Source organism: Polypterus senegalus, chromosome 6, assembly GCF_016835505.1.
Source record: "Polypterus senegalus isolate Bchr_013 chromosome 6, ASM1683550v1, whole genome shotgun sequence".
Classification (NCBI taxonomy): Eukaryota; Metazoa; Chordata; class Cladistia; order Polypteriformes; family Polypteridae; genus Polypterus; species Polypterus senegalus.
In genome coordinates, this window is record NC_053159.1 from 157,679,981 (window position 1) to 157,698,227 (window position 18,247).

General features: G+C 39.2%; 1 protein-coding gene across 7 annotated transcripts in view; it reads left to right on the forward strand.

The window, feature by feature from the left end:
• fmnl2a (formin-like 2a) overlaps positions 1 to 18,247 on the forward strand; it is a 356,613-nt gene that overhangs the window by 328,407 nt on the left and 9,959 nt on the right. For all 7 annotated transcript variants that reach the window (XM_039757419.1, XM_039757422.1, XM_039757426.1 and 4 more), the window contains 7 exons: positions 1,380 to 1,614; positions 3,244 to 3,312; positions 6,525 to 6,605; positions 7,338 to 7,467; positions 13,385 to 13,548; positions 13,663 to 13,764; positions 17,017 to 17,115. In XM_039757419.1, coding sequence (XP_039613353.1) covers positions 1,380 to 1,614; positions 3,244 to 3,312; positions 6,525 to 6,605; positions 7,338 to 7,467; positions 13,385 to 13,548; positions 13,663 to 13,764; positions 17,017 to 17,115 — 880 coding nt within the window. The remainder of the gene's footprint in view (positions 1 to 1,379; positions 1,615 to 3,243; positions 3,313 to 6,524; positions 6,606 to 7,337; positions 7,468 to 13,384; positions 13,549 to 13,662; positions 13,765 to 17,016; positions 17,116 to 18,247) is intronic.

Below are 18,247 nucleotides of genomic sequence, written 5' to 3' on the forward strand. Positions count from 1 at the left end.
GCCCAACTCCACATGGACCACATCTGGCAGCAGGATCTGAACCCAGGGTGCTAAATCGCTGGCATGTGGCAATGCTAACCCCGCTGCACCATGATTCCCACTGATGACAGTTCATGCTGACTGTAGTGTTTCACATGAGCTGCATTACACTAAAGGCAATTATTAATCCTCATTTTGTTTTTTGTGTTCGCCTACGCCTGCAGTATAAACTAGCACCATGGCGTAAATAATGTAATATGAGCAGTGTGAGCAGTCTGTATTGCTTTAAATAGAATTTTGTGAATTAAAGTTTAATGATGCCACTGCCATACATCCTTCCATTCATAGGTATCATATGAGGGGGAAATCTGTAAAACTGAATGGCTAGAATCGTAGATTGCTGTTGACTATTTTATGTTTTGGTCATTGTGGGGTAAATATGAATCCTCTTGAAATAATGCTTGTGTTTTTCCTTAAAGAGGTAAGGCTTGATTTTTTGGCATGGTTCTTTAATATCTTTTACACCATTAGAAAATTAAAATGCCCACCTACTACATATAAGCACACAGCAGATGGAAGTGTCTCCTGCTGACCTTAACCATCTTAATAAAATGACACACTTTATAACTGAGATAATAATGGGCACTTACCAGGGAGTGATGGCACGTGTGACTAAATAACCAAACCAGGCGAGCTCTGCAACCACACACGAATCCTCAGTCAGGCTGCCATGATCCTTGCAATTGACTGTCCTGCCATTCGGGAAAGATGTCTGGCTTGTACTTGCGGCCCATCTGTATCCCCTAATGACATTCAAGTCTCATTTTATGGGTTCAATTTCCTGTGTTCATGAGAAATAAAAATTGATTTAGTTTGCCTCGAGAAAGTTGGCTTTCCTTTTTTAACAAATAAAAGAAGAAATGACAAAAAAAAAACAGAAAGGACTTGGACTGCAGAATGTGTTTGCTGCATCACAAATAAGTTTAGTTGAAGTAAGCAGAAAAGTTTGGCAAATGTGTATAAGTTATGGGCACAGTGCGAGTTTGATCAAAACACAGAGGTTTAGCCAAACTAAGAGTAAAAAGAAACAAGCATTTCATTATAGATGGATTGGATAAATAGAGAGATTTATTCTATTATCTAACATCCATCCATCCATCCATTATCCAACCCACTATATCCTAACTACAGGGTCACGAGGGTCTGCTGGAGCCAATCCCAGCCAACACAGGGCACAAGGCACGAAACAAACCCTGGGCAGGGCGCCAGCCCACCGCAGTATTATCTAACAAGATAAAAAAATTCAAAACCAAAGGAAATATATCTCCAAAGTAAGAAACAACACGCACAAGCATACGATATACAGAATGACAGGCATTTCATTCATTTCTGTTCTGCAGGTTTGACCTAAGGACATTGCCGGTGGATTTTGTTGAATGTTTGATGAGATTCTTACCCACTGATAATGAAGTGAAAGTACTTCGGCAGTATGAAAAAGAGAGAAAGCCTCTGGAGAACCTGACTGACGAGGACAGGTTTATGATGCAGTTCAGCAAAATCGAGCGGTTGATGCAAAAAATGACCATTATGGCCTTTGTTGGGAACTTCACTGAAAGCATCCAAATGCTAACTCCTGTAAGTATGAAATGTTGGACCGCTTTTGTCCTCCTCCTCCTCCTCCTCCTCCTCCCCTTGCAGCTCAGGCTCCTCATCAACTGTAAAGCTGTACTGACTTTTACAGATTTGGAACTGGAAAACTGCTTTTCAGTTTCCATATGTAATTTAAACGAAGATGAAGAACTTGTCAGATGTAAATGAAGTGTATAAGGCAATGACTAATTATGGCACTGCATGCCTGGCACCAAACTCATTATTTTGCTGCCCCTCCTTTCTAAGTTGAACATTATGTTTCAATTTTAATCATATAATTAGCTGCCTTTGGTCACGGTTATTGCAGTAAGTATTAAAATGATATATTTTTTGCTCAGGAATTTGTCTATTTCCATGTGCAGGTGACTACATCCCAGGAGTGAGATTAAGACACTCAGCCATATTGGCATCTTAACATTACATTTCCTTACTTTTTTTGGACAGCAAGCACATTAAATAAAGAAAAGTAAGCAATGTCTTGTTCGCAGATGTGGGGACATGAGAGGAATGAGGTGGGCCTTGAAAGTAGGGGAATTTCTTTGAATGGACTCTTGGATAAGTTAATCCACATGGGGGCACTTCAGACTGGCAGGCCTCCCTGTACCTCTGCTGGGCACAGCTGACATGAATGCACTTGGCTTTTGGCCCTTTAAACATGATGACCGGGAAGTCATAACTTAACATCTTCTTCTTCTTCTTTTGGCTGCTCCCATTAGTGGCTGCCACAGCGCATCATCTTCTTCCATCTCTTTCTGTCCTCTGCATCTTGTTCTGTTACACCCATCACCTTCATGTCCTCTCTCTCCACATCCATAAATCTTCTCTTAGTCCTTCCTCTTGCCTGGCAGCTTTATTCATTAACATCCTTCTCCCAATATACCCAGCATCTCTCCTCTGCACATGTCCAAACCAACGCAATCACACCTCTCTGACTTTGTCTCCCAACCGTCCAACCTGAGCTGACCCTCTAATGTCATCATTTCTAATCCTATCCATCCTCGTCACACTCAATGCAAATCTTAGCATTGTTAACTCTGCTACCTCTATCTCTGTCTCCTTCTTTCTGGTCAGGGCCTCCGTCTCCAACATATATAACAAATCTGGTCTCACTACCATCCTGTAGACCTTCCCTTTCACTCTTGCTGATACCCGTCTGTCACAAATTACTCCTGACACTCTTCTCCACCCATTCCACCCTGTCTGCACTCTCTTCTTCACCTCTCTTCTACAATCCAGTTACTCTGTACTGTTGATCCCGATGCACAAACCAGTGTGTTTCTTCGTGCCAGTCCCAAGCCCGGATAAATGGGGAGGATTACGTCAAGGAAAGGCATCCAGTGTAAAAGTTTTCCAAATAAATATGCAAACAACAATACAAATTTCCATAACTTAACATTTTCAAGCCTGAATAATTTAGTTCAGCATCATTTGGGTATCCTGGCAGAAATCTGATGCTGGGGCACATGCCCTGCTCACACCCACAGACAGGGCCAATTTAGAATCACCAAACAGGGGGACAAAGTCTTTATGTCGTAAATTAAAACAAACATGCATGCACTGATGTCTTACAAAGCTTTTACCAAATTGTAATATTTTTGTTTTTTGTCTTCACAGCAACTCCATGCAATAATTGCAGCATCTGTGTCCATAAAGTCCTCCCAAAAGCTGAAAAAAATACTTGAGGTGGGTCAACTGTCTCCCTGCTCCGGTTTGCCAGGCAGCGTAACTATAAAGTAAAACACCAAGGCATTGTAAGGGTCTAGCCATGACCCTAGAAACTACGTTGTGCTCAGATAGTCACAAGGCTGCCATGTTTTCATTCTACTTTTTTTTTAATAATTATTTAATATCATGTGTGGCAATTAATAACTGACTGGTTTTGCAAGAGGAACAAACCCTGCTCCCTAGTGGCTGTAGTTAGTTTTTAGCTGCCTAACAATAATTCAGATTTCTGTTTTTCCTTTTTTTAATGTAATAATCAAAGGCCATGTTAATTCATGAATGTGAATGAAAAAGAAAGCAAGCCTTAGGAGAACCTGACTGACGAGGACAAGTTTATGATGAGTAGTTCATTCAAAAAATAGCCATTATGGATTTTGTTGGGAATTTCACTGGGAGCATCCAGAAATGCTCATCCTTCTTTATTTATGGAATCTTGGAAAGCTGAGTCCTGTCATGGCAGAGTTTGGTGTGGGGCCTGAAAGAATTCCTTCATGGGATGCCAGTCCATCTTGGGGTGCACTCAATGGCAGTGTCGCAGTTTTGGCATCAACTTACCAGGTGTCAGTGCCCAAAACCCACAATTTTTTTGTTTTAGATATCTGATGCTTATAAAAAAATATGTACATCAACAAGACTAAGTTGTTTTCACTTGTACCTGTAAAATGATAAGACTTGACACACTTAAAAAGGATTGGGGCAGCCACCCATATATTATCCCTGGCTGCAAAAGGTTTTGAAAGGAACAGAGATGTTCAAAAGACTGAGTCCAAAACAGAAATGAAGTTGAGTTGCAAAGATGGCGGTTTTAAATGAAGTGAATGACCAGAAGTGACGTAGGGGAACCAGACATGACCATCTTCTGATGTCAATCGAGGCACCGGACCCGGAAGTGACGTCAGTCGAAGCAACGTAACCGGAAGTGACGTCTTCAAGGTTGAGTCAGATGGGTTTTCCCGCGGCTGATCTGTAGAGGTAACAGGAGAAGATTTACTACACCCCGCCACCCCCTGGCCTGGAGTGGAATTACCTTCACTTGGTCCATACAATGTCCTCCTACTCACACGTGTGTGACATACCCCATTCAAACCATCTTTCATGCCTTATAAACAAACACACACTGTATCTTCGTGTAGATACACTGACACATTTTTGTTGATTTATTTTTGCTATTAAAAACATTGACATCTTTTGAGCTGTTTAGATTTTTGATTGTAGATAGATTGATAGATAGATACTTTATTAATCCCAAGGGGAAATTCACATACTCCAGCAGCAGCATAGGCAGTAACCGTCCTATAATTGAATAAATAGTGTAATTAATTTCCAACGTAAGACATGTTATCTGTACATAATGAACCTACTGGGTTTCCCTTTTGTGATTTGCTTATAAATTCCTGTCTGAAAAACCAGCTGTGAAAGACATTGCCTTGTTTGACCTCCCATGAACTTCTGAATGAAGCAAGTATTTACCTTGTTTGGAAATGTAATGGATTTCAACCATTTCCTGTAATATTACAGGTACAATAACTTGATTTTTAGAACCTAAGAACATCTCGTAACACAGTTGACAAACAAGAGGAGATTATTCAGCCTGTTTGTTTAGCTAATAGCTAAGCTGTCCCAGCAACTCGTCCAGATTCTTCTTAAAGGTTGGCATGGCTTCTGCTTCAACTGCATGTCTCGGTAGTTTGTTCCAGAGTCCCACAACTCTTTGTGTAAAGAAGAGCTTCCTGGCTTCAGTCTTAAATGCACTTCTCCTTAATTTCTACAGATGTCCTTGAGTATGTGATTCACCCTTAAAATGAATAAATGTTGCTTGATGGCCTGATTAGGTCCCATGCATTCACCTCACCCTGAGACTAAATGGGTTTACTTCTCAGAGTTTCTCAGAGTAGGCCATATCCTTAAGTTCCATGATGCACTTGGTTGCTTTCTTCTGCACAGCTTCAAGTGCTGCTATGTCTTTATTGTTGTGTGGTGACCAGAATTGCACCCAATACTCCAGATGAGTGGATTATATAGTCTGAGCATAACATCCATCCCTCGATTTATATCAGTAACAGTTCACGTGATATAACGCAACATTTTATTTGCCTTCTTGATAGCTTCTGGACATTGAATAGATGATAAAAATGTTGCTTCAACATCAGCTCCTACGTTCCTTTTCAGAGGTTGCTTCCTGTAGGCCAGTGTCTCCTGTCTTGTATTTATAATTGATGTTCCTTTTGCCCACGTGTAGCACTTGGCACTTTTCTACATTAAACCACATTTTCCAAGTGGTCGTCCACTTCTGAAGTTTGTCCAAGTCTTTCTGAACTGCTTTTGCTGCCTCATCAGTGTCGGCTATTGCTCTGATTTTAGTCTAATCTGTGAACTTCACAAGTTTCCTAAAATGCCAAAGTCTATGTCGTTAATGTAAATCAGAAAAAGTAACGATCAAAGGAGAAGCCCCTGAGGGTCTTCACTGGGACCTGGCCCCTCTTATCTGTACTCTTTGCCTCCTGCCTTTTAACCATCTAAAGATACAGTTTTGTAAATTACGTGTAAAGCCTACAGCTTCTCGGTTCAGAATTGGGGTGCGACAGTATCAAAAGGCTTTTTCAAAGTCTAGATAATTTATATCTTTTGCTTTGTTTTTGTCCACTATTCCGGTTTCTTCTTCAAAAAACTTTAAAAAATTGATTTGGCAGGACCTTCCTTTCATGAAACCCATGCTGGCTGCTATTTAGTGTATTATTTTTGTTTAGGTCATTTTCTAATTTATTTCTTATTGTAGTCTCCACCTTTTTTATCAGCATCGTTTAAACTTTGAAAGCAGAAAATAAAATACAAATTATTAGAAATCGAAGCATTAAGTCTAAACCAGGTGGAGAGCAGGAGGATAGTAAGCCTAAGTCGGGGTAAACTAGGGTCTCATGGAGAAAGGCCATTTAAAGAAGCTTTAAACAGAAGGCACTTTGTTCGGAAGTCAAACTCGGGGTATGCAGTACATCAGTGCGGCTCCTGGCCTGGTCTCAGCAGAGTGTGTATTTTTTGTAGTTAATAACTCCCATACTGCTTTTGATGGAGTTTTTAATGTGTTCACCAAGGGCATCTGGGAAATGCCAAGCAGATATTTTTACAGACGTACCTTTAAGACATCATTTGAATTTTGCCTCACTGTCTCGTTGCAGATTATCTTGGCGCTTGGGAACTACATGAACAGCAGCAAAAGGGGAGCTGTGTACGGCTTTAAATTACAGAGCTTGGATCTGGTAATGCAATTTTTAAATCTGCTGTGTTTATTTAAGGACCTGAAACTTTATGTGTGTTTGGAACAAAATGGCTACAATTACATACCATATGCTTATACACCTGTCACTGAGATCCACTCAAGAGAAAAATACTTGACACAATTTAAACAAACACAATTATGATCATGTGTTGGATGATTGTACCAAAGGGTGTAGTCTGGAAGATATTTTATTTTATTTTCATTTAGTGAAGTCCTGTTTTATTACCGTAGTCTTCATAGCCCAGCGAGTCTACTGGTTTTGTCACCTCAGAATCTTCAGTGCATGGCATGACAAATAACGTCAGGGAGCTAAATGTGGATGGCCTGGCTTTGCCACCACTTTGCCGCTACTGAGCGTAGTGTACTGTTAAAAAGCAAAGAGAGAGGCTCAGTCCTTGAGGCCTCATCCAAACAGAAATACGAGAAACAAGACTACTGACCTTAAAGTGGAGCTGCCATGTTGGCTGGCATTTCCTCTTTTAAGCTGTAGGTTCACCCACATGGTCTCCCATAGTCTTGTGCACCTTCACTGCAGAATTCACTGTCTGACCACTGGTTGGCAACAGTGTCTCATGGGTGGGCACAAACTGAAAAAAAAAGTCATGTAGGTTATTGAGAATTAACTGTATTTTAAATAAAAGCTTTTTTTTTTTTTTTTTTAAAGATGCATGCTGGCTTCCCTAACTTAAATTTGCTGTTTCTGTTCCCAAAGCTCCTGGACACCAAGTCCACTGACAGAAAACAAACCCTGTTGCACTACATTTCCAATGTGGTCAAGGAGAAGTATCCGTTGGTCACCGTCTTCTACAATGAGCTTCATTATGTTGAGAAGGCTGCAGCAGGTAAGGTCCCCTCAAGTTAGCGCTCCACTCTTATTTTTGGTTTGAGGCTTTTGCTTTTACGGTTTGTTAAACCTTTCAGTTTCTTTTGCTTTGTATAAAGGGATGAAGCTACAAGTTGCAGTGGTGCCTGGCTTGCACAATTCAGTGTTAAAATTTCAATGGTCAAGTTGCTTTCATTTTCATGGCTCTGTTCCTGCATAGTCATGTGTATTTATTTAGATACTTGAGAATGGCACATCTCTGTAAATCCTCATTCCTCCCTGTAGTACTCTATGGTGTTAAACTGTTAGGTGTGCCACATTCATTCTTTAGCTCAGTTGAAATATGTGTCAGATGTAACTGTATTATTACCGGTGTACCACTGAAAGTACATTTAATATAAGCGCGTCAAATGCTGCTGATTTATAGCTCCTGAGTCCTGAGGTCAGCGCCCATCTGTGTAGACTTTACATGTGCCACCTTGGTCGGCAAGTGATTTCTTCAAGTTCTCAGACTTCCTCTCATAGCTTAACAGGGCGATTGAAGGTGTTTTTAAATAAAATGAATTCATACATAATTCTTTTCATTTATATAACGCTTTTCTCACTACTGAAAGCGCTCAGCAATTGCAGGTTAAGTAAGGGTCTTACTCAAGGGCCCAAAAGAGCAGAGTCCCTTTTGTCATTTACGGGATTCGAACCGGTAACCTTCCAATTGCCAGTGCAGATCCCCAGCCTCAGAGCCACCACTCCGCCATAAATGATATGCACTGTAAAGTGTGGCGGCGAAGGTCTGTGATACGGTTTGCATACTTGTAGCTGGAAATCCACAAAGGGACCAAATAAATCACGTATCTTAAAATAGTTTTTTTTTTTTTAAATTCATAAGCTTTTGATTAGACTTACAGGAATACAAGGCAATATATAGCAAACGGGGAGGTGTTGCTCATAAAGTCTTATTTACTATTTGCATGTTCTTCTTTTCAAACCTGCACATGCTGGGTTCACGTCCAAATGTCTACTAATGCCGTTTTATTGGATAGCCACGCTTGAGCCAGTTCTCTGGCGCTTTTAGTATTAGCCTTGAATTTCACTTGCCCCGAGTCCCATTTAAACGTCTGTCCGGTCAACCTTGTATTTGTGTAACTCAGAGACTGTGGGTCCTTTCTTCTGACTGCATTACAGTGGTCCTGTATATATGTGGCGAGTGTTTTAGGTGGCACCGCTGTATACCGCTGGACATGAACCATGTGGTAAGCTGTAAACCACGTTCTGCTGCAGATTTCTTGCTTTTAACATTAAAAAGGACTGTGCACAGCGTATTTGTAGGCTTTTGCGTTACTTTGATTTCAATGAAGGTCATTACGGCATGACAAGAACTCTTAATACTGTATATCAAAAAGAATTTAAAAACAACGTAATAAATACGGAGTACGTTTCACACACATCACTATAAGAATAGGTTTTTATCAACCCCTGTTGTTAAAATCAAATAACATTACATACAAGCAAGTCAAGTTTCACAAAACGCCCACCCATGAGAAAAAGAGCTAGGCCAGCATAGTAAAACTTTAATAATAGTAAAAAATATATAAGTAAATAAATGAATAAAAATAAATAGAATAAAAAAGAGAGAAGAGAATCTGCTTCCTCAATTTAAATGCTTATTCTAAAATATTACTGATTAGATCCTGCCAAGTTTTGAAAAAGTTTTCTACAGATCCTCTAAGTGAGACTTGTTCCCATTTTAGATAATATATAACACCAGTTTCCCACTGACTTAACAGAGGTGAGTTAGGATTTTTCCATTTGAGCAACATAAGTCTTAATGCTAGTAGTGAGGCGCAGGCAATTATAGTTTGGTTTGTCCTTCTCCACTTTAAGCCCACCTGTAAGACCACCAAACACAGCTGCTAGTGGATTAGGAGGGATTGTGACGTCCAGGCTATCTTATAGGCATCTAAAGATTTTGGTCCAGGATGATGTCAATTTGGTGCAGGCCAAAACATGTGACCCAGTGAGGCCGGACCTTGATTGCAGCGTTCGCAGGTTGGATTTTGCCCTGGAAACATTTTAGACAATTTTAAACGAGAGATACGCTCGATATATAATTTTAAGTTGAATAAATAAAACAGATGACTTCTGTAAATATATGAAATATGGTGTATTGACGACAGTATTGAGACTTTAAATGACCAGGCTGCCAGCTCATGTCATGTTCCACCTTTGAGTCAGTGTATGATTCTGAGCAATTCTGTCACTTAGTCCATCTGTGCAGTTTATCAACTTTTACATACTGTGTGTGTGTGTGTGTGTATATATGTATATCTAGTACATAACTTAAAATAACTCACTTTGAGACAGTAGGAGGGCTTATCTTTAGTGATGTCTAAGTAAACACACACACAAGCATTCTCAAACCTGCTTAATCCAATTGAGGGTCGCAAAGAGAGCCAAAGCCTATTTTAAGAGCAGTGAGCACAAGTTAGAAAAAAGCTTTGCACAGGATGCCAGTTCACTGCAAGGCCAATTCACAGACACACTTATACTGGGGACCGTTTAGGGGCAGCAGTTAAAACAACCTGATCTTTAAGGATGTATGTCGAGAGAAAAACCCAAGCAGACACGGGAAAAATATGCGTTGACCGGACAGCAGATGTAAATGCTACCATATTGAAATATACATACAGAGTGTGTATGTGTGTGTGTACACGCACAACTTGAGCTATTAATCTAATAGTAAACTGTGTTATTATGATAATAACTGTGTATTTTGGATCAGTCTTGCAGGACATTTCGAAGTTTTGTTTTTAATCAAACACTTGTTTGCACCCTATAGTAGCCAAACATGGGTTTTGTGTGCCATCTAGTGGCCATTTTAGAAATGCCTCGTCTAGGGTTTTCCTTAACAGTGAGTGCATTTTTGTAAACTTGAACTTGAAGTTAAGTTAAATAATTAATAAAACCAGAAAATTCCACTGACCACCCACAGCATTTAAGGACAACACCACTCAGGTATTAATGCACATTTTGCCCAGCATATCAGAATGATGGACATGTAAAAGCGTGTGCATTGTGAAAAATCAAATGGAGAAGTTAAAGTTTCACAACCCAGCTAAGACAAAAGAGTGCATAAGCAGTGAATCTTTAGCCTGAGTCTGTATTTTGGGATTGTAGGGCTTATGTGAGTTCACAGTATGCCGTCAATCCTTGTGCTCAATGAGCTTTTTGTACTGAGTATTGTGCTGAGGCTCTTACACCATGACAGGGCTTATTTCAGTGGAATATTGGAGGGATTTTGTCATGTTTTTGTACTGTTTACTGTAGTTTATTGGCTTATCTTTAACATGTATCTATAATCCTATGATGGACTGTTGCCATATCTAGGGTCAGTTACTGACCAATGCTGTTGGGATAGCCCCCTGTGCCCTGAGTAAGATATAAAAATGTTAACAAATATATGAGGATAGAGAAAGAGACATATGTTAACAATTAAAAGTCACCAGCATATTTAAATGAACATACAGTAAGTCATGTCCTTTTCGTACTTACTTAATCCAGATCAGGGTGGCCTGGGTGGGTGCAGGTTGGAGTTTATCCCACCTAGCGTGGGGTGCAAAGTAGTAACAAACCCCCCTGGACAGGGTGCCAGTCCATCGCAGGGCAGACACACACACTTAACACACGCTAGGGGCGATTTAACATTGCCTGCACACCTAAATGAACATAGTGAGCCATTTTATTATCATTTTTCAAATGCTCACTTATGAGGCTAATTGGAATCACATTTTAACCTAACAAGTATCTCTTTGGGCATATGTAAGGAAAAGTGGAATACCCAGAGGTAAAATTACAAGCATCACGGGTACAACATACAGGTGTAGGATTCAGACCAAGGAGACACTGGATCCACAAGGTGGCCTTGCTACCCGCTGTGCCACCATGCTACCCTAAATAATTTTAGTATTTCAGTTTTTTAGTTTTGTTTAGGGAGATATAGTGTTGCAAAAAAACTTCATACTTTTTGATTACTTTACAGGTATATGTTGCACTTGGATTTAGTTTATCTTAGCTTAGTTTAGTTTAGTTTAGCTCAATACAGATACTAAACACATTTTCCTATACGGTATTTGCCAGCACTAAACTTGACTCATTGTCACCTTCCTTTTAATGCATAATGTGCACAACATATAATAAAACTGATTAGTTTTGTGAGTATTTAGGCAGACTGAAACCACAAAAGGACTCAAATTACCAAGCGTAATGGAGCACATATGCCTTTCATTTTCTGCCTATTTATAGCAGACTCTGACTTGGTATGGCCAGCCAAGAGGCAGTGCTATGAAGTAAAAGCATCGACGAGGGGAGGCAGTGAATACTGCACAGACCATCAACCAAGTGCTCATAAGAAATCCAGACTGCACCTGCTAATGCCATAATCAACCTTCGTCTATTTCTTCTTGTGCATCAAGGCCCAACAGTGCAGCTCAGTTACATTTAGAGTTCACTTTTTGCTCAGCAGAAGGACTATGGCAAAGGACACAGACGTCAATTACCAACAACAGATGGATAATCAGTGCAGAAAGTTGTTTTTTTTTTGTTCTTTCACATTTTAAAGTGATTTGTTTTTGTTTTTCTCATTCAGTTGCTGTAGATCTATTTTTTTATTTCTGTCTTTTTAGCACAGTCGTGTAGATGTGTAAAAACAGGCCCCATTGGTTACCACTGTTGATTCATTGAACTTAAGACCCTGTTAGATTGTCAACAGAGGTGCTGTCCTTGGGGAGTGTCCTCCTTCTTGTTTATTCCCCCAAGAACACTTATCACTTCATAAATTCCATTGAAGTATCTCAGATTCTGCCATCCTGTTACTGAGTGCAGGTGTGCTCTTGGTTGGGAGTGTGTTTCTATCTGTAGCTGCCCATAACTGGTGCATTCAATTTTGGGCCTTTTTGTTATTTCCATGCCCACAGAATGAGAGCAAAAAAGACCAAAATCTATCAAAATAATTGTTTTAAACCTAAAATATAATGAAGGGACGATCACTTGGAGAATGCAAAGTTGACAAGGAGAAAACAAAGAAAAACCCACTTCATAAAAAGGTTTCCAGTGAGAGGTTCCTCATCCTACCACCTCCTGAAACAATAATCAACCATTATCCCTTTAGTTTATTGTCCACATTGTCCTCTGGACCACAGCTTGCCTCCCTTCCGTTAGTAAGACTTCACCTAGTATGTCTCCTAGTTTTAAAGTAAGTGATACACCGTACCAGGACAAGTTTCCAGGACAAAGTGCCATCTAGCCACTCTAGAGATATAACGGCTCCCCTAGGCAGTTTCTAAAGAGCCAGGCACCTGTGAAAGCCTTCTGGCTGTGTGACCAAGTGTTTCTTGGTTTATAGAGCCCCTCACCTATTCCATGTGGTATATAACAACATCCAATTCACTGTCTAGAGGAACTGCTTTTCTACCATTCCTCAAAGGGCTCACTAACTTTTATCTGGTGCCATCCCATTATGCACAGCAGATACACAGTACACTGCCTGCAGGTGACACCATCTTGTTCATGGACATGCAGAAGTGTAAAGCAGCAAATGTCTGATTAGGCCCATGTTAGGGCAAATTGCTGCTCTGTGCCCTTTCTGAGGTACCCTTTCCCTGGCAACTGCTTCAGTCAGCAACTGAGGTTGAGTGAAGTAAGCACTGAAAAATTCAGGAGTCTTATTGTGTCTAGTTCTCAGGACAAAACATGTTCTTATCTACAATGATAGTGCATTTTACTCTTTTGCTCTCTCTTTTCTTATTTTATTTGAAGAAAATAAACATTCCAAACGATCAAGTCTAACTTATACAATGAAGAAAATAACATTATATACAATCAAGTCGAACATACAAAAACAGAATTCAACACCCATCCATTGTTCTGTCTCTTTTTGATAGTGTCCCTCGAGAATGTACTCTTGGACGTAAAAGAACTGCAGAGGGGGCTTGACCTGACAAAACGTGAATACAGCATGCACGGCCACAACAACCTGCTTAAGGACTTCATCAACAACAATGAGGGAAAGCTCAAGAAACTCCAGGATGATGCCAAGATTGCACAGGTCAGTGTTGTCGGTCTTTTAGACATCCTGCTACTCTCCTCGCTACAGCCACCTCTGTCTGCCTGTAAACGACTACTGTGAATCTGAGTGTGTTTTGTTTTGTCTTCTGTGCAGGATGCATTTGACGAAGTAGTAAAATACTTTGGAGAAAACCCCAAGACTACCCCTCCATCTGTCTTCTTTCCGGTCTTTGTCAGATTTGTAAAAGCATACAGGGTAAGATTAGTTATTGTCACCACTTGACTATCAGATCACCTTTTATAGCAGATTGGGGTTTTTCATCACTTTTTTGTTTTTACGTTTTATTTATTTTAATAATGTACTTATTACATATCAGGCAGCCAACAGAGCACTGGTTACTGCTATTACCTCACAGCAGCTGAGACCACATACTAACTATGTGTGTGTGGGTCAGAGGATTTTTCCTTACATCCCAATGACATTTAGATTAACAGGCAACTCTGATCAAATGTGTGCGTGAGTGTGTGCACATGCTAGTTTGCCACGTGTCAAGTGTAGTACTGTATTGTTCAGATTGGCGCTTGCCTCTTGTGATGCAGTTCTGGATTATGCAAGTTCACTAAATGGATGGATAATTAACATAAATGTAATATTACACTATCATGAAGACTCTTCTCTAAAGTAGCCATCAAATTTAAGAATATTTTCATGAGGTCATCTGCACATTAGGTTTCCGTTTCACTGAATCCATAATGACATTATGCTTATACACCATGAAAAAGCTGTTAGGTTTTATAAGATGAGAAAGTAAAGCAAATTGTAAGAATGCTTTTATAAAGTTGTTTATCAACACATTCTCATATTAAACTGGTGTGCTGAGGTAAAATGTTAAAAAACTGAAACCTTCATCCTTCACTTTTATTCAAACCTAAAAAGTTCAAAAATCATACGCACATACATACATAATATCTAAACCACTTAATGCAGTTTGGGGAGGGGTAGTATCAGGTGCCAAACAGGACACTACACTGAATGGGGTGCCATTCCACCAAAGTGCTTGTAGACACACATATGGGATCACCTGACTGGTATGTCTCTGGAGGTACTGGAGAAAAACCCACATGCCATGCAGACTCGACACACACACAGATTTGAGCTCAGGATGCATCATGTGCTAACCACTGTGCTATTATAATACCCTCAAAAATGGTATCTAACAACTTCATATCAAATGTGAGACTTAAAATGTGTTAAATCTATTGTTCTAAAACTCGCTCTTGGGCACCCAGCACACAACATGTGGCATGCAGGTTTTTATTCAGACAGGTTCACAATCAGTAATAATAGCTGATCTCATTTATTTAGCTGGTCTTTTTTGTTTTCTCTTACTCGGTATTGAGAAAGGCACATAAGTACGATATTTCCATCAGTAAGACATTTAGAAATACTTCAGCATCAGAGCCACAAATTAGTAAATAATGAATTTAAAAAAACACCTGGAAAAGTTGACAATCAAGAGGACAATATTGTTAAAAAGTAAAGAAAAAAAGGTGCATTATCCCCATATAACTGCTTAGTACATTTTTATAAAAATTTACCAGACTTAATTTTGTAATTTCTACATAACCCCCAAAAAACAGAAACAACAGCTCACTTAATTGTGCAAGAAATCCAAATAAAAACAGAAGTTGGTTGCAGCGTTGCAGCCACAGTGGGTCACCAGGGCCGAGTTTGGGAATCACAGTATTGTATCATTTAAAATACAAAAAGAATCTTGATGGCGTATCCCTATTTGTGCATTCCTCCCATAATAACATTGACTTTAGACAATTCAGTTGTTTCTATGCCACCTGGGATAGACCAGGACATGGCCCACTTGCCTATGCTTACAGGGAGGCAATACAAATGACATTCATGACAAAGGGCAGAATGTACCTGTCATATCATTTTAAATTTTAGGCCACACAAAAGCCATTAGTAATGTCTCTGGTAAGTATAAGAAGAGTATTGACATGGGCTATGCTGTTGATTTGACTATCACATTGTAGATTGCTGAAGTGACGCCATATTCATCAGTGAAGAAGTACTAAAACTTGTAGATATGAGGGCAAAACAACAAAGCAGTGGCTTTAAAGTATCTTGAGTTAAGTAATTACTGACAAGGAAAAATGTGACGAAGAAATGTGTACTGGTGGCCGATCTACAACACATTTTGCTACATGTTGTTCTTGTATAACTGTGTATGTGACAAATATAGAAATCTTGGTTTACAAAGTAAGAGAAGTGAGAGAAAATGCTATTGCATCTAAAAGGAAAAATGTAGCAAGCTATATTAAAGGCAGTTGTGCTTTGTAGAGCTGAGGCGTTGACAGTGTGTAAGAATATAAAGCAAGAACTGGAGGGTGACAGAAGTAAATGTGCTTTTTGAATTCAGGGTTCAAAGTAATACAAAAGTGCAATTCCCAGAACTGCACACACCATAAAATAATAACATTAATAATATAATGAAATATGGTCATATTCCAATGTGCCTGTTATAACCTGTTCAGATTTTAAAAATCATCTCAAAGTCACATCCATTTTCTTTACATAGTGTTCAAAGACACCATACCCATGTCCCTCTAGCGTGATTAGTAAAAGTGCTGTGTGTCTCAGTTCAACCATGCTGAAAGGTCAGTTCCAGTTATGCCACGTGATGAAGATGCTCATTTGCAATAATGCAGGGAATTAGTGCTAGTGGTGACCCTGCCATCTCAGGTTCTGAAATCTTAACCACGTATCTGCATGCATGCTACAGGGGAGCCAGTCCTAGCAGCAAACAACACATGCTGCAATATGTACAGCCAAGTTCCTTGGGGTGGTTAGTTATATAAAGAGAGACACTTTTCAAAAATACTTAAAGAAATAGTTGAATATTTTAAAAAAATGAATTTTTCTGGGGTGAACTCTGAATGGAGGCATTCATTTAAAGGAATACTCCACCCAAAAATGTTATCTTATTTATTTTATGTTACTTGCTCCGTGTGCTTTGTAGTGGTGGCCAAAAAATGTAATCTCATGTTTTCATGCAGAATGGAGAGTAATGTGTGGTCAGTGCTGTACAACAGCAAACAATGTGAAAACTGTCCATGGAAAAAAGAAATAAAAACTCAATGTTACTCGTGCTGTATAAGCGACAGGTCTGTTAGAGGAATACACATTATACTTATTTAAATGGGATACAACTTGTTGGCAATATCTGGGAATAACTTTAATGTATTTTGAAAACTATCAAACCATTTTTAGCCCCAAGGAAATAAAAATAAAATGGAGAATCATTAAGGAAGACTTCAGAGTCAGCCTGATAACTGCAAGTCATCCAACATGCAACTAGAAGTGTGTCAAAAAATACTGTGGAGTACATTTAAAAGTAATACATTAAGGTGGTATTGAATAGCATAATGTATATTGTTTGATTGTTGGATATGTAGACACTATTAGGCATAAAATGTATTTTTATTCTTATAGCAAGCTGAGGAAGATAATGAACAACGGAAGAAGCAGGAACAGGCACTAATGGAGAAGTTGTTGGAGCAGGAGGCTCTGATGGAGCAGCAAGACCAAAAGGTACTTTCAGTTAGATTTGTGTGTACACAGGGCACTGTACAGTATAATGAACAAAAGAATATATTTCTGTTTAGGTATTTAAAGTAATACATAGATGGAAACATTTAAAAAGAAACAGAAAATGAAATTCTAGTCTCCAATTTCCACTTTCCCTTGACTGAACTGTCACCCAGGTGCTTGCTCCTGAGGTTTAGATAAATGTCAGTGCTTTATAAGGAAAATGACAATAGTCTTACACTGCAATTCTCACCAGGTCCTATTCCATCATTCTCAAAAGATGAATTACCTTTCCTGGTGAATTAAGCTGGTGCTGTGTTTCCCAGAGAGGCCTAAATATCCATTCACTGTAAAAAAAAAAAATGGGATAAAAGGACTACAATATGTATTGTTTCTACTTCATTTACTGCAGTATACATCAAAGAGTTATTCCTGAGAGTTGAATAAAAGGATTTGCCCTAGAGTGATATAATAAATACCACCTTCACAAATAAAGACCAGACAATAGGGAAAGCCATTTTTAATGGATAATGCACACACGCAATATGAGTTATCCCAGTTGTGTACCACAGTCCAGAGATGCTCAGGCTTCCTTCTAAAATGTCTCTCTAACTCAGTTTTAACTTCTTACACGAGTACTTCTGTTGTACCCTCTCCCTACATGTGTCTCATTACATTTTAAGTGTGACCCTCTCTTTTATACATATACTGCATTTTGTGAATACGTTTTCATTTTAATGTACACTGACAATGTATGTGCACAAAGAAATTTTATGTTACCTCTTTAACTGAAAAAGGCCATCCCAAGGCACTTTGCTCGAACATTATAAGATGTATACTATTTTGAGAACAGGAGACAAGATAGGTAATTTGCTCAGGATAACACATTGAGTTTGGGATTGGATTTGAAACTTTGAAGTTTGTTTCCAGTCCAGCTGCTGTAAAATTGTTAACAAGGCTGCCCTGTAACGATGCAACAGAAGAGCCTGTTGTTATTGTAGTTTACTGATGTATGAATCAAGCAGTATGTCCCTGCTTGCCTTGCACTGTGTTGTGGAGTTTGGATTGTCAAACTCGCTTTATCTGTGCAAGCTAGGTAGTACACTGATGTTGACTGCTATGAGCGATTCTAATA